The sequence below is a fragment of the Podarcis muralis genome, chromosome 2, assembly GCF_964188315.1.
Source record: "Podarcis muralis chromosome 2, rPodMur119.hap1.1, whole genome shotgun sequence".
Classification (NCBI taxonomy): Eukaryota; Metazoa; Chordata; class Lepidosauria; order Squamata; family Lacertidae; genus Podarcis; species Podarcis muralis.
In genome coordinates this window covers 16,055,113-16,069,333 of record NC_135656.1, presented here as the reverse complement: position 1 = coordinate 16,069,333, position 14,221 = coordinate 16,055,113, and the positions used below count along the sequence as shown (strand labels likewise).

The window sequence follows — 14,221 nt, the reverse complement described above, 5'->3', positions numbered from 1 at the left end:
TTTGCCTGCAGTACTTCTGTGGACACAATGCTTTCTGGTGTGCTTATAAAGTACTTGTCCCACCCAAATCTACTGATTTGCTACTGTAGTAAATCTGACGATAGGGGCATACGTGTCAATCAAGTTAAATGAAATTGTATAGCCTTGAGGCCTGCTTGCTTTTGATTCATTGAAGCAAGCAGCACATATCCCGATTTAGTTCCTGAATCCAGGTCACGGGCCTACCCTATTCATACACAAAATATGTCCTTAAGACAGGAGAACCAAGATGGCTTTTTTGGGATTGTTGTGAGTACTAAAATGAAAGCGAAGAGTATTTCCCAAATTTTGAAAGGTGGATTAGTCTTCTGTGGAATGTGTGTCTGCTATGTGTGTGCACCCTAATTTTTTAATAACAATAGCAATAGAGTCATAACTTGGCTCCCGAACGTCTTGCGAGTCGAACGTTCCGGCTCCCGAATGAAAACTGGAAGTGAGTGTTCCAGTTTTTGAACGTAATTTTGGAAGCCGAACGTCCGGCAGAGCTTCCGTGGCTTCCAATTGGCTGCAGGAGCTTCCTGCAGACAATCGGAAGCCGCACTTTGGAAGTCGAATGGACTTCTGGAACGGATTCTGTTCGACTTCCAAGGTACGACTGTACCTAAACATCCTCAAGCTGAAAAGTACGGTAAACAGGAGCTTCTAAAGGTCATGTGGAATCTAGACCAGTCACTTTTTGTTAGTAGACCAGAACTCTTAGCAGAATAATCAAGTTATGCCTGAAAAGACAAACCTGCTTAATGTCCTGATCTTGGACCACTGTTTTGATCATCATAATCTTGGTGGTAGTAGTGGTGATCAGACATCATGAAGATTATTGCATTGCGCTTTGAGTGGAGCTACCTTTGAAAACTTCTGAACATACTGCTAGTATAGAATGCTGTTGATGGGGGCTTTTGTTTCCAGAGCATGGGCTCTATTGTTACCTCTGCATTGACTCCTGGTTTGCTTTTCAAAATGTGGATTCCCACCTTTAAACCCCTATAATCCTAACCTTTTTTTCATTTTGAGGGCCCCCTTGACCCAAACAGTTTGGGACCAGGATATTTTTTAAGGACTGCTTGTCTGCTGAGATATGGCAAGGGAGCCATATCCCAACTGCATAAGAAGTATACAGTAGTTGGTGGCACACAAGACAGGGCTTTTTCCTTCTTGTACTGACCCTGGCACTCCCTCCTCTGAAAGCGCCACTTAACCCCTTCTCTTTCATTTCATCCGAAGCTAGTGAAGATTACTTTTTTAGACAGTATTTGGAGTAATCTGTATCGGTTTGGAGTTATTATCTGGCTTTTAAAATGTCTGCAGCTGCTCTTATGTTGATGTATGGTTATTGTTGTTACTTTGCTATTTGGAGGGGGGAGGATCCATTGAAAAGCAAGTTGCAAAAGTAAGTCTACGGCTCCCTTGACCAACTACATTCTTTCTGCAGCTCCCCTTTGGCACCAGGCACTCAGCTCCCAGGCAGGCGCTGCACACAGAAAGCACAAGAAATGCCAGTGCGACACCTGCTTGCCTGGTCTCCCTCACCAGCTTCTGGCAACCAGCACCCCCTGGCCAGCTCCAGAGGCACCATTCGCATGGGGAGCTTGTAGCCAGGGCTGCTGCAACAAACAGCTCTGCAAGCCTTTGGGAGGCAGAGACATGAGAGGACATCAGAGGGAGGGAGGGAAGGAAAGAGGGATGGGGGCCAATGTGGCTCGCGGCACCCCTGACTATCATTCAAGGCACCCCAGGGTGCCACGGCACACTGGTTGAAAACCACTGACCTAAACTATTGCACTAGCAGAAGCCAGTGTAACAATTGCCACTAGTGGGATGGGACTTTCTCCCATCTTTTCCTCCTGCACATCCTAACCTGTGTCCTCCACAAATCTACCCTGGTCAGGAGAACCCCAGAATAGTACAGTGAAGGGAGAGGGAAGATCATTCCATCAGGCAGATGGAATGGCTCCAGATAGAACGATCTCCTTAGTGCTACATTGAATGTAACCAAAAATGTGCTGCACTCTTGAGCTTGAAGAAAGCCTAGGATAAAATATTGGTAAGAATGTAATAAAATAAGTCAGGCATCATTATTTATTAACACAAGACAAAGGAGACACAATCAATGCGTTAATGGAACACTGTCCAGCCAGATGTTAAATTTTTAAAAAAAGTATATCTAAAACCTAATTTCAAATAAATAAAAAACTTTATACATAATTACAGTGTTGTAATTTGAATCTGACAATGGTAAACTTACTGACATCAACAAAAGGAAAAAATGCCTTCAGGGCTAAAGACAATGAACATTGGTTTTGTTTTGTTTTTTACAACCATATCTCCAGCACAGTAAAGCGCGGCCCATCATTCTTGACTACACAGTGGACTAAAATCAGAAAAGCAGTGTAAAATGAACATGGTTGGAATAGTAAGTACAGTTACAAACATAATTAACAAGAGCAGAAATCGTCTGAAAGTAAGACATGAGACATTTTTGTCATTAAGTTGTATGTTCATAGTAGTAAACCGACTCTCAAGATAACAGCTGTTCCAAATTGCTTCATAACCATGGAAATTGTCGAAAGCCCATTCTATTTAGGTTCACAACTGTCTGAGCTAATATGGAAATTCAACAAAAACTGGGCTGGCAACATTGGATTGCCCCATTGCATTCACTAGAAACCACCACCACCACATAGGTCAGTTATGGGGAGCCCACAGCTGTCTGGATGATGTTGGGACCACAACTAGAGCATTGGCCCTGCTGGCTGTTGCTGAAAGGAGTTGAAGTCCAACAACCTCTGGAGTGCCTCATCCCTGACATGGGCAGTTATATGGAGGAGAACTAAGGGCAAACTAGCTCCAGATAGATCCCTCAGCAAAACCTATGGAGAAGTGCGTCATTATTGAATTCCATTTTATAAGCTGCTCTATCTCATGTACTGATGGAGAACATGGAATAACATACCCAAAGCCACGCAGAGCAAATCAGTGTCACAGCTCAGATAAACATGACACTGATTCCACAGTCATTCCTTTGGAATCTCAGCCATTTTGTATAAGTTACCTGAAGGCAAACTATTATGCAGCACTGCGGAGGTCCCAGGCCTAAAAAGCAAAATTGAAATCCCAGGAGTATTAGGTCTTTTGAGAAGATAGCAATCTATGAAAATCACACACTAAGCATTTGTTTTCTTTCTGGTTTAACGATCAGATCAATGGTGAAGGTTATACTGGTGGAGACTGGTTAAGTTTCTTTCCTCCATAATTCATAATACAGCTTAGTTCTTCCAGACTGGAAGTTCTAAAATGCCACTCTAGTTTATCTGTGCTGAACACAAAATTTCTATTATGCTACATCTCAGAAGAATTGATAGTGTAAGGGGTGTGGAAAGGTATCACATAGGTGTGGGGCGGAAACCCACCACAATTGTTGCCAAGGGAACGCGCTACTGTTCCATTCAGTGGAAAGGCATTAAGACAGTGGCTTATTACAAAAAATGAGACCTCCTAAAAGCCAACATTGCAGTTAAAAATAAGGGCTGGGGTGCACAGGACATTTAGGCTGCAATCCTAAGCACACTTACAAGGGAGTAAGCCACAGTGGGACGTATTTTCAAGTAAACATGCATAGGATTGCACCTATGTTAGATGCTGAAGCCCATCTGTACTGTGTGGTTCACATGCTGAATGATGGCAAGTGTGTGTTTCCTTTCCAAACCATTGCAAATGACACGCCAGAACTATTTCAGCATAGAGGGCTTTGTATTTATGTAGCAGCACCACACTGTGGAAATACTGATAAAGCAAAATATTAAAACCGTCTCTGCTATGAGGCAGTAGTTAATATTTCAGCAGTTTGAAGCAAATGGACCTCCCCTTCTATCCTGTTCCTAGTTTTGCCATAATTCTTTGTTTTATGATACACCCCATCACCATTATGTGTGACCGTAGAAGATAACCGTAAATATTGTGTTAATATATTTAAAAGCTTTCTGTCTAAATATCAATACATCAGGTCATAAAAAGAACTATTTGAAAAGTTTGTACAGAAAGTTTTTCAAGTATACATTTGGAATTTGTTTTAAGGGATAGCTGTCAGAGCTGCACTTAATATAGCTGTTGTAGTTTAGGATTTAATCCAAGTTTATATCTCTCTTAAAAAGGTCTAAAAACATTAACTTTGTTACAGGGTGGGTAAACAGATATTATTAAAATATTCTAACTATTTACACATAGACCACAAATGGCCCAAGAAGAGTTGTCACCATTTCTGGCATCTGCTTTCAGTCTTCTTTTAACAAACAGACAGAAGGGGAAGTGGGAAAGAATAGGCATAAGGGCACAACCACAAAAGTGAGGCTCTAAATAAAAAGACTGAAATCTTGCTTTTCCCAGTTCACTGAAGACAGGGGACTGCAAACCATTCCCAGACAATGGATGTTCCAGCACATTTTAAGGCATCTATTGTCATCAATTCTTTGAACGCTGGAAACCTTGGAGTAGAATAATCACAACAACATATGGAGAGGTATTTCCCCACTATTTCAACAGAATTGCAACTGTCCCTGCTTTGAAGACATTCTGCCAAACTTCTTGTTTTGCAGTAACAAGTCTCACCCAGAAAGCAGCGCAAGCTTCAAGATAACGGGCAGGGCTTTTTTCCAGTTTAAACGAAAGTCGCTCTGGCATTTGCACCTGTTACTATGCACAACCAAGGAAGGAAAAGAAGGAATCATGATTTGGACCATGAATTGAGTGGTTCTGATAAAACTGGTGACCTGCCTACACATCATTCATGACAAAGAGTATGCAGAGGCTATACAGGTTATATTAAACATTCCAGAGTTGCAGAATTTTTCTTGTTGTTTATAAAACGCTTTTAAAGCTTATGGAGGTCAGCCTCTTTTATAAACATGTGCCTTTAAAATATCAGTTTCTTCTACATGCTATGACATACTCTGGCCAGCAACTAAACAGTAAAAACTGAATGGACAACCTATCTGCATTGCTTGCATTAACTGCAAAAACACACTTGATTTATTTTAAGGACTTAGGGTGGGGTTCACCTAAGGAGTCCGGTCAGTGCAAGCCCTGTGTGAGGGCTCCTACTTGCACACAACAGGGCTCCCCCCCCCCTAAATTTGCCTGTGGGAGGGGTATTGGGTGAACAGTGGGTGGCAGGAGGGGTGGAAGGATTGTTCCGTCTGGTTAACTGCAGCACTAGTGCCGACGGGACATTCGCCACAGCATGATGTTGAATTCCACCCAATACTGAAATCCTTAAAACAATGTCTACCTCATATGTCATTATCTGAGCCGATTTTCTAAATAAATGAATTATGCATATTATTATTTACATATTTAAAATATAGGCAAAATCCTTTTTTTTTTTAAATTCAAGAAGTATCTATACGAATAAGTAATTCTTCAGTTCAGTGGATTATTTGATTTGGTCATGGCACAATTTTAAGTAAGCAGTGTGATTCCCGTTATTAACAGACTACAGAATTAAGCTAACTTACAAGTTGCAAAGCACACTGTTCACCGGGGGGGGGGGGGGCGCTAGGAATGAGCAGGACTCACATGACCTGGTTCTTGCAGATTGTTATCTTAACTAAATAAACCCTCCCCTCGTATAATCCTAAAACAGTATTAGAAAAAATACAAATATATACAACAGATGAAAAAGTTTACACTACAGTAAAGGCCTTAGTAATTTGCTGTTTTCTCATGCAGGCCAGCTTCCCATTGTCTGTAAAGCCAACATCCTGCAATCCAAATGTTCTTCACTGGCTGCCATCTTCTGCCTTTCGAGAAGTCCATCGCTGCCAGCCCACGAGAGAGAAGACAGTAGGATAGCATGGTCCAGCTTCACAACGATAATCACTAATTGTTAACCAGGTTTTGTTTGTTTGTTTGCACATACTTCACTGGTCCTCGAATGCTTTGTAAACTGTACTATGCCCCACGGTCCCCAAATTACATATTGTAGGCTACGTAGATGGGATCCAGCTGATCAGCCAAGAAGCTGTCACGGAGGTGCATGCGCTGCTTCTCTCCTCTGGAGTTGATTGGAATCACCCCGGGATCGACCACTACCACAACTCCCACAATTAGATAATGTTCTTCCAAAACCACGTTGGTAACCAGAGGGACTAGATCGAGGGCCTCCTGCTCACAGCCACACAGCTCCACAACCACCACAAGTAAGTTGGTCCACGTGAATACGGCACTGGGAGAAAAGTTAAGAGATCCACAATTTATTATACACATTTACAGGAACAAAGTTTACACGTCTATTGTAAGGCTTCCACTGTGTCAGGTTTTGCCAGTGAACATAAGGTTCCCCAGCCTTAAATTGTGCCACTGATAAATGCATCTACAGTGGTACCTCGGGTTAAGAACTTAATTCATTCCGGTGGTCCATTCTTAACCTGAAACTGTTCTTAACCTGAAGCACCACTTTAGCTAATGGGGCGTCCCACTGCCAGCGCGCCACTGCTGCGCGATTTCTGTTCTCATCCTGAAGCAAAGTTCTTAACCCAAGGTAATATTTCTGGGTTAGCAGAGTCTGTAACCTGAAGCGTCTGTAACCTGAAGCATATGTAACCCAAGGTACCACTGTACACTTAAAAAACATTGCACCTTTGGAATATGTTGCCCTTTATTTTCCAGCAACTAGATCTTGATATGCTTTTTTCTCTTAGAAGCCCTTTATGTGGCCCAAACTGTCACCAAATCTTTGGATACAAGTCTATGCATCCTCTGAAGACAACAATTTGAAGTAGATGGATGCTTCCTCGTTTCATTTAGTGAACCTAATTTAAAATTCAAAGTTCACCATGCATTAAAAGGTAAAGGACCCCTGACAGTTAAGTCCAGTCGCGAATGACTCTGGGGTTGCGGTGCTCATCTTGCTTTACAGGCTGAGGGAGCTGATGTTTGTCTGCAAACAGTTTTTCCAGGTCATGTGGCCAGCATGACTAAGCCGCTTCTGGTGAAACCAGAGCAGCGCACAGAAACGCCATTTACCTTCCCGCTGGAGCGGTACCTATTTATCTACCTGCACTTTGACGTGCTTTCGAACTGCTAGGTTGGCAGGAGCTGGGACTGAGCAATGGGAGCTCACCCCGTCGCGGGGATTCAAACCGCCAACCTTCCGATTGGCAAATCCTAGGCTCAGTGGTTTAGACCACAGCGCCACCCGCGTCCCTACACCATGCATTACAAGGGGGGAAATGCACTCACAACGTGCTTTAAATGTACACCTGAAAATGTTAAGGGTGAATGCAGCTAACAGGAATCTGAAAACATGTGTATAATACAAGTATTCCCCTTAGAGAGATGGGATTGACTGTCACTCTTTGACCAGTATATGTTCTGTGGCATACTTGGGTCTGTTGTTGTGTAACATGTGAAATGGACCTTAATGTTTTGCAATACATTGCATACCAGCACTGAAGAGAGAATGTTTGGAGTTGTCATCCAAAGCTCAAAACTAATATTAGCCTCAGCTTAATAGTGTCCCAGTGTGTAGATGGAACAGCCAAGATCCTGCTGTTACAATTGGTGCCCCTGTGTTATACTTCCAAACCTTTACCTTAACAATAATGCATTTTCATTTCAATGTTGGGGGGGGGGGGGATGGGACACAAGCTTCAGAGTGCCTTACCATTCAGCAATGCTCCTGTGCGTCCGAGAAACTGAGGTCTCTATGTCAATTGGATGATAGCGCAAGCCCCGTAGTTCAAGAGTTTCGTCCAATGCCCCTACGATATACAGTGCATCATGGCGTTCTGGGGAGGAAAGAATAAATATTATATGTACAAATTCTTTAAATTTAAATTTTAAATTCTGGCGGACTGTCTCGCCAGAGTGGTGCATGCTCTAGTTATATTCCGCTTGGACTACTGCAATGCGCTCTACGTGGGGCTACCTTTGAAGGTGACTCGGAAACTACAGCTAATCCAGAATGCGGCAGCTAGACTGGTGACTGGAAGCGGCTGCCGAGACCACATAACACCGGTCTTGAAAGACCTACATTGGCTCCCAGTACGTTTCCGAGCACAATTCAAAGTGCTGGTGTTGACCTTTAAAGCCCTAAACGGCCTCGGTCCAGTATATCTGAAGGAGCGTCTCCACCCCCATCGTTCTGCCCGGACGCTGAGGTCCAGCGCCGAGGGCCTTCTGGCGGTTCCCTCATTGCGAGAAGCAAAGCTGCAGGGAACCAGGCAGAGGGCCTTCTCGGTAGTGGCGCCCACCCTGTGGAACGCCCTCCCATCAGATGTCAAAACGATAAACAACTACCTGACATTCAGAAGACATCTTAAGGCAGCCCTGTTCAGGGAAGTTTTTAATGTATGATATTTTAGTGTTTTTTGGTTTCTATGGAAGCCGCCCAGAGTGGCTGGGGAAACCCAGCCAGATGGGCGGGGTACAAATAATAAATTATTATTATTATTATTATTATTATTATTATTATTATTATTATTTAAAACGGAGTTAGTAAGTGATTGTGAGGGTAGCAAAAATGCCCTCAATAATTACATATGAGACAATATGTACATTATAAAGTGAACTAATAATTAAAAAACTTCACCTCTCCCCCCAAAAAAATTATAAATGAAAAAAGTGAGACAGTTCTGTTAGAAATAAGCAATAAAAGATTTGCCCTCTGTTGTAATGGTGGGCATGGGTGTAGCCGGGGGAGGGGCAGCTGCCACCCTTAGATCAAGTAAAACAATAGAAATACTGACCAATCACATTGGTTCTGCCCCAACGAAAGTCCTGCCCCCTAACAATAATCCTGGCTACACCCGTGGTGGTAGGGAGCCTCAAGGCCTCTCTATCTGGCTTCTGGATTCCACCCCCTGCCCTTCTCTGTACCCTCCTTGTGGTTTTTTGTCTAGCTGAAAAGGGTCCTTAAACCGTCGTAATGCCTCTTTGCTTGCTTGGATGGAGAAGGGTATGCGTGTGCAGAAACCACTGATTTCTGCACAGCTGTAGCCTGCTGTAGAAAAAGGTATGGGTCACATCCATTGCTCCACCCCCTTTGGGTCTCTGGCCTCAGCTACCAATCACAAGCAATGCCCAGAAAGTGGCCCTTGGGCTGAAAAGTGTTTTCCTCCCCTGCTATAATATGACCCCTGACCATTAGGTCCGGTCGTGACTGACTCTGGGGTTGCGGCGCTCATCTCACTTTATTGGCTGAGGGAGCCGGCGTACAGCTTCCGGGTCATGTGGCCAGCATGACCAAGCCGCTTCTGGCGAACCAGAGCAGCGCACGGAAACACCGTTTACCTTCCCGCCAGAGTGGTACCTATTTATCTACTTGCACTTTGATGTGCTTTCAAACTGCTAGGTTGGCAGGAGCAGGGACCGAGCAACGGAAGCTCACCCCGTTGTGGGGATTCGAACCGCCGACCTTCTGGTCGGCAAATCATAGGCTCTGTGGTTTAACCCACAGCACCACCCGTGTCCCAAGTGCCACCCCCCCTAAATACCAATAGCTAAGAAAGAAGCTACACAGTATATATATTTTTAGATCACATTATTCCATGCAATTGGGAACGTCCTTGCAAGAAAAAAAGGCACATGTTCTGAAAAAAACACAAACGAATTCAGGGATAAGCTAGCTGCAAAATGTCCCCCCCCGAAGCTATCTGCACACTGCAATCCAAAGTTTATGAACCTTCTGTCCTACCTCCACTGGCGGCTGTGAGCTCAGTTCGGCGTACAAATCCAAGGTACCCTGTTCGTGCCCAGAGAGTCTGGGCAGCGTCACCAAAGCTCAGGCGGGTGTTGAAATGATCTGCTTGGAGGGTTTCATTATCATAGATTGTGTAGTAACCACTGGCAGTGTGGGGGCTATTCACCCAGATCTGCAAAGTTGAGAAACACAGAGCTTGATACTTAAAGGAGATCAAACAAAGGCATGTCTTGCAATAAAACAGGCTGAAGTGAAAGGAAAGAGCTAAAATACAAATGCACATTTGACCTGCAAAACCCTTTAAATTCAAACTTGCCAAATTGTATAGGTGTTCTTTGGAACGCAGCTTCATTCAGAATGGATGCAATTTTCTAAAGCGTATTTACTTTGATTTGAGATTCAAAAGATGCCCACATGCAAACTCAGCCAGCTGAACAAAACACTTGCCTTTAACACTGTTATGCAAATTTTCAGCTTGCAAAAATGTGAAATGATCAACTGAACACCCTTGTGAAACAAAAAGGAGCTCTTCAAGAGTGAAGTGGATCAAATACATACATAAAACAAAGACAGAAAATACCTCTCCAAGGTGAGAATCCCCAACTGGTCCTTTGGTCTCAGGATTAACAATTATCACCTTGACCCCGGGCAGTATCTAAGAGAGATGAAAAGTAGGGTTGAAAATTGTATTAGTGACTCAGGTTTTACAAATCTGTCTTCAACTTTTCAGGGTATGATGCAGCTCTGATGCCCACAATTATAATGTAAGCAATTAGAATAGGGTATTTTATAGCAAAGAAGAGGTATATTTCATTAGGATAACTATTGTTGCCCACCTGACACCAGCTGTCTACTCAGGTGAAAAACACACAGAGAGAAGCCCTATTCTAAATCTAACTCAGAAACATTACTTCAGCCGGTCTAATTCATATGTTAAAAAATCTTCAGTACAAGCTACAATAAATGTAATGTGTCAAGTGGCCCCAAAAGGATAACTTTCAGGCCCAAATCTGTGAAACAACCTTTTTGATAACACAGAGAGGAGTTTGTTTAGAAGTTCTCTATCACATGCAATTAAAGCCTGAATTTGTTCCATTGTCCCCTTATTCTACAGGCATGCAGGAAACATTTCTCAAGGACCCAGAACTGTCTGGTTGTGTGCCAAGAACTCACAAACAGATGTGACATTACCTTGCCTGACTCTGAGAGCAGCAGGCTCTGTGGAGCACCTCTTTCAACTAACCGCACTCTGGAGAAAGAGATGGAATAATTTTTTTAATGCATGTGTTTGTAGTTTAGTAAGTAAATGATAAAAGTACCCTTCCAGTAAGGTTGCCACCTGTCCTGTATAATACAGGATTGTTCCATATTTCAATGTAAAATGTTATGTCTTGTATTGATACAGTTTGTCCTGTAAGTACAGTTTGTCTGTCTGGACAGTCAATTTTGCAAATTCATGTGTGGGTGGGTGTGCATACCTGTGTATGACAAATTCCAAAGAGGCGATCCTGTTAGGCTGCAATAGATTGTAATGGATCGCTTTGAAGTCACTTCAGCACCAGATTGGGGGGGGGGGTCTCCCCCCTACCGCCCCACCCCGTCCTGTCCTGTATATTGTCGGAAGAAAGGTGGCAACCCTACCTTCCAGTATTCTGGACAACTTTTTAAATGTAGCCAAGCATAAAGTGAAGTTCAACATTAGGCTATTACAAATGCATAAATATATCAGCTTCCCAGACAGAACATGCCCCCTCCCTCTTGCCCTGTGTACTTTTCTGGGGGGTTGCATGGAGGGCAGAAGAGCTGGGCGGACCTCTGCCATGTAAGCAGAAGTTCTTGCACAGAACTTCTGATGACAGGGTTTGTAGGTGAATGCTGCCCAGAGCTTTCTTCCAGTTCAGATTCAAGCGATGTCATCGTGTGTGTGTGTGTGTGTGTGTGTGTGTGTGTATGTGTGTGTGTGTGTAAATGAATCAATCCACAGTCCAGCACCCAAGACCTAAAGAGCAGTCACTTCTGAACAATAGTTTCTGATGCCTATGGAGCAAACGAGGGAGGGAAAGGCTGGTAAAACAGCATTAGCTGGACTACTTGAAACCAGAACACTGCGGATCAGGGCAAATGCAAACGGCAGCCCGGTTAGCAAGTCCCACAAAAGCTGCTGGCCTGCAAAACATTTAACTCTTATGAATAAAATGCAGGCAAGTAAAAAACAGTGCAGGCTAGACTAGAAATACAGCTTAATGGCAGAGAAGACGTGAAGCAAAGTCTGTCTCCTGTTTCATGGATCGCTCCATTTGTCCATGCCCGCTCCGGAGTGTGTTTCTACTTTGCTTCCTATACAGCAAGGAAGGGAAAGTGGAAACACACCAGAGTTTGCAAAAGAAAAACTGAGCACCTCTGCCAGCTCGCTCGGCTTCTTTGCTGTTCACAGGGGAAGGGGCTTCCTTTCCCTCAAGGCTAGCATGAAAGCCAAGCAAACTGGCTAAAGGAGGGACAGGCTGCTCTGTTCCTCTTTTGCCAGCCCACACACTCACCTGCAGGGAATTCCATGCACCTGCCTGCGTGGAATTCCTGGTCATCAAGACCAACCAGGGAAGTGGGTAAATAAAAAAAAAACTGGCAGAGGAGATTCACTATTTGGTTTTTGTAATACTGTACTGTTAACTGTTTTTTTTTAGGGGGGGGAGGGTGAAGTTCTTCAGATTTGGGATGTTAAATACTATGGAGTTGGTGGAGACCATGGTGAATAATTGACTTTAGACAAAGAATGAGAACAACTGTCTGTGAATGATTTTTGTGTGTGTGTGATTTCTTCTACCCAGCTTCTAGCCCTTCCTCTCCTTTTCAGAGGCCTTGCACTCTCTCCAAACTGCTTGCCATTACCTTATAGAAGGTAAACACCAGCTTGTTCAAGTTCAGTGGCGTTTTCACAAATCTGAGAAATCACTGTGCATCTGCATCATCAATCTTGGTTACAGAATAACAACATAAACAAATACATAAATAGATAAATATAGTAGTAGTACCTGTCATGTCTTAAGGATTTCAGATCCACATACACCGTGGTAGGATCAGGCCCTGAGGTTCCCTAAAACATTAACAGAGGTTATTTTTATGTGTATTTAGTTCCTACTCCTAATGAGACAAGTAATAATTAGAAGCTCTTCTGTGGATGATCAAATGCCTAAGGCTCAGAGTGCATGTATTGAGCAAGGAATAGTTTCTGCTGGAAACATAAGAATATATGGAAGACTTTCCACCACTTCTGACTAACATTACAATCCCCATTTTTCTCAGTCCACAGAAGGATAGACAAGCAACAGAGAGCAGCCCTTTCTCGTGTATAAATATGTGTGTATGTGTCTTGTGTGTGACACATATTGGCATATAAGAAAAGATCACATGCATTTTCATCTGTTATTGGTCACCCACTTCCTTCTATATGTATTTATGCATTGTTAGCTGCTGAGAGTGGCTGGAGAAACCCAGCCAGATGGGCAGGGTATAAATAATAAAATTATTATTACAGTCATACCTTGGTTCTCGAATGGAATCCATTCTGGAAGTCCGCTCAACTTCCGAAAACGTTCAAAAACCAAGGTGCAGCTTCCAATTGGCTGCAGGAGCCTCCTGCACTCAATCGGAAGCTGCAGAAACCACGTAGGACGTTCAGCTTTCCAAAAATGCTCGCAAACTGGAACACTTACTTCCAGGCTTGTGGCATTCAGGAGCCAAAATGTTTTAGTCACAAGGAGTTTGAGAACCAAGATACAACTGTATTATTATTATTATTATTATTATTATTATTATTATTGACTGATAAAAACCTTTCTTCTCCTTCGAGCAAATGCGATCTCTTGAATTGTTCAGCAGTGTAAGTGGATGTAACTGTTTATGCTCACAGCAGGAAAAACAGCTCTTAGATTATAAAACAATCTAAGGTGTCGAGAGGTCAGTGAAAATAGCGGTGTAAATCAGAACAAAGGTTGGGAATACATCGACTGTGCAGGGCCCCCTGAAACCCAATAAGGAAACCAACAAGGCTTCACTGTTACCTGTAAACAGATAGCAACATTGACTCTTGACCCAAAAGTGGTGCTGACTGCACGAGGTGAGAGGCCAATGTCCTTGAAGAGCTTGGAGAAGGACTGAGTAAGGGCAACACGTGGACGCTCTTCTGCCACAACCACACAGGTCCGGACACCAGACAGGTGAATGCCTCTTGCCTGCCAATACACACAATGAAACTAGTTAGCTTCTAATAGGCAAAACAAAGGCAATGTTAGCCAGTCCTCCATTTAGCACCCCGGTTTTGTAGCCTGCAATGCATCATTAGGTTCTCTGTTATGCTATCACTGTTTCCTGATCACTAGGAAATCACTGGCACGGCAATATCTGTTTAATACTCCTGATCTACTCCTTTAGAAATGTAAGGACAAAATGTACCAGTGTTACCCTTCCCATAGAACCTGTAGTTTTTAGGCA

The 14,221-nt window shown here is 43.2% G+C and overlaps 1 protein-coding gene across 4 annotated transcripts in view; it reads right to left on the bottom strand.

The window, feature by feature from the left end:
* Positions 1-2,101: 2,101 nt before the first annotated feature.
* The window catches only part of DIP2B (disco interacting protein 2 homolog B), a 184,910-nt gene continuing 172,790 nt past the window's right edge, over positions 2,102-14,221 (bottom strand). For all 4 annotated transcript variants that reach the window (XM_028710881.2, XM_077923935.1, XM_077923934.1 and 1 more), the window contains 7 exons: positions 13,792-13,962; positions 12,763-12,824; positions 10,925-10,982; positions 10,314-10,388; positions 9,728-9,905; positions 7,697-7,820; positions 2,102-6,256 (listed from right to left, as the gene is read on the bottom strand). In XM_028710881.2, the coding sequence (XP_028566714.1) occupies positions 6,004-6,256; positions 7,697-7,820; positions 9,728-9,905; positions 10,314-10,388; positions 10,925-10,982; positions 12,763-12,824; positions 13,792-13,962 (921 nt within the window). In that variant the 3' untranslated portion in view covers positions 2,102-6,003. The remainder of the gene's footprint in view (positions 6,257-7,696; positions 7,821-9,727; positions 9,906-10,313; positions 10,389-10,924; positions 10,983-12,762; positions 12,825-13,791; positions 13,963-14,221) is intronic.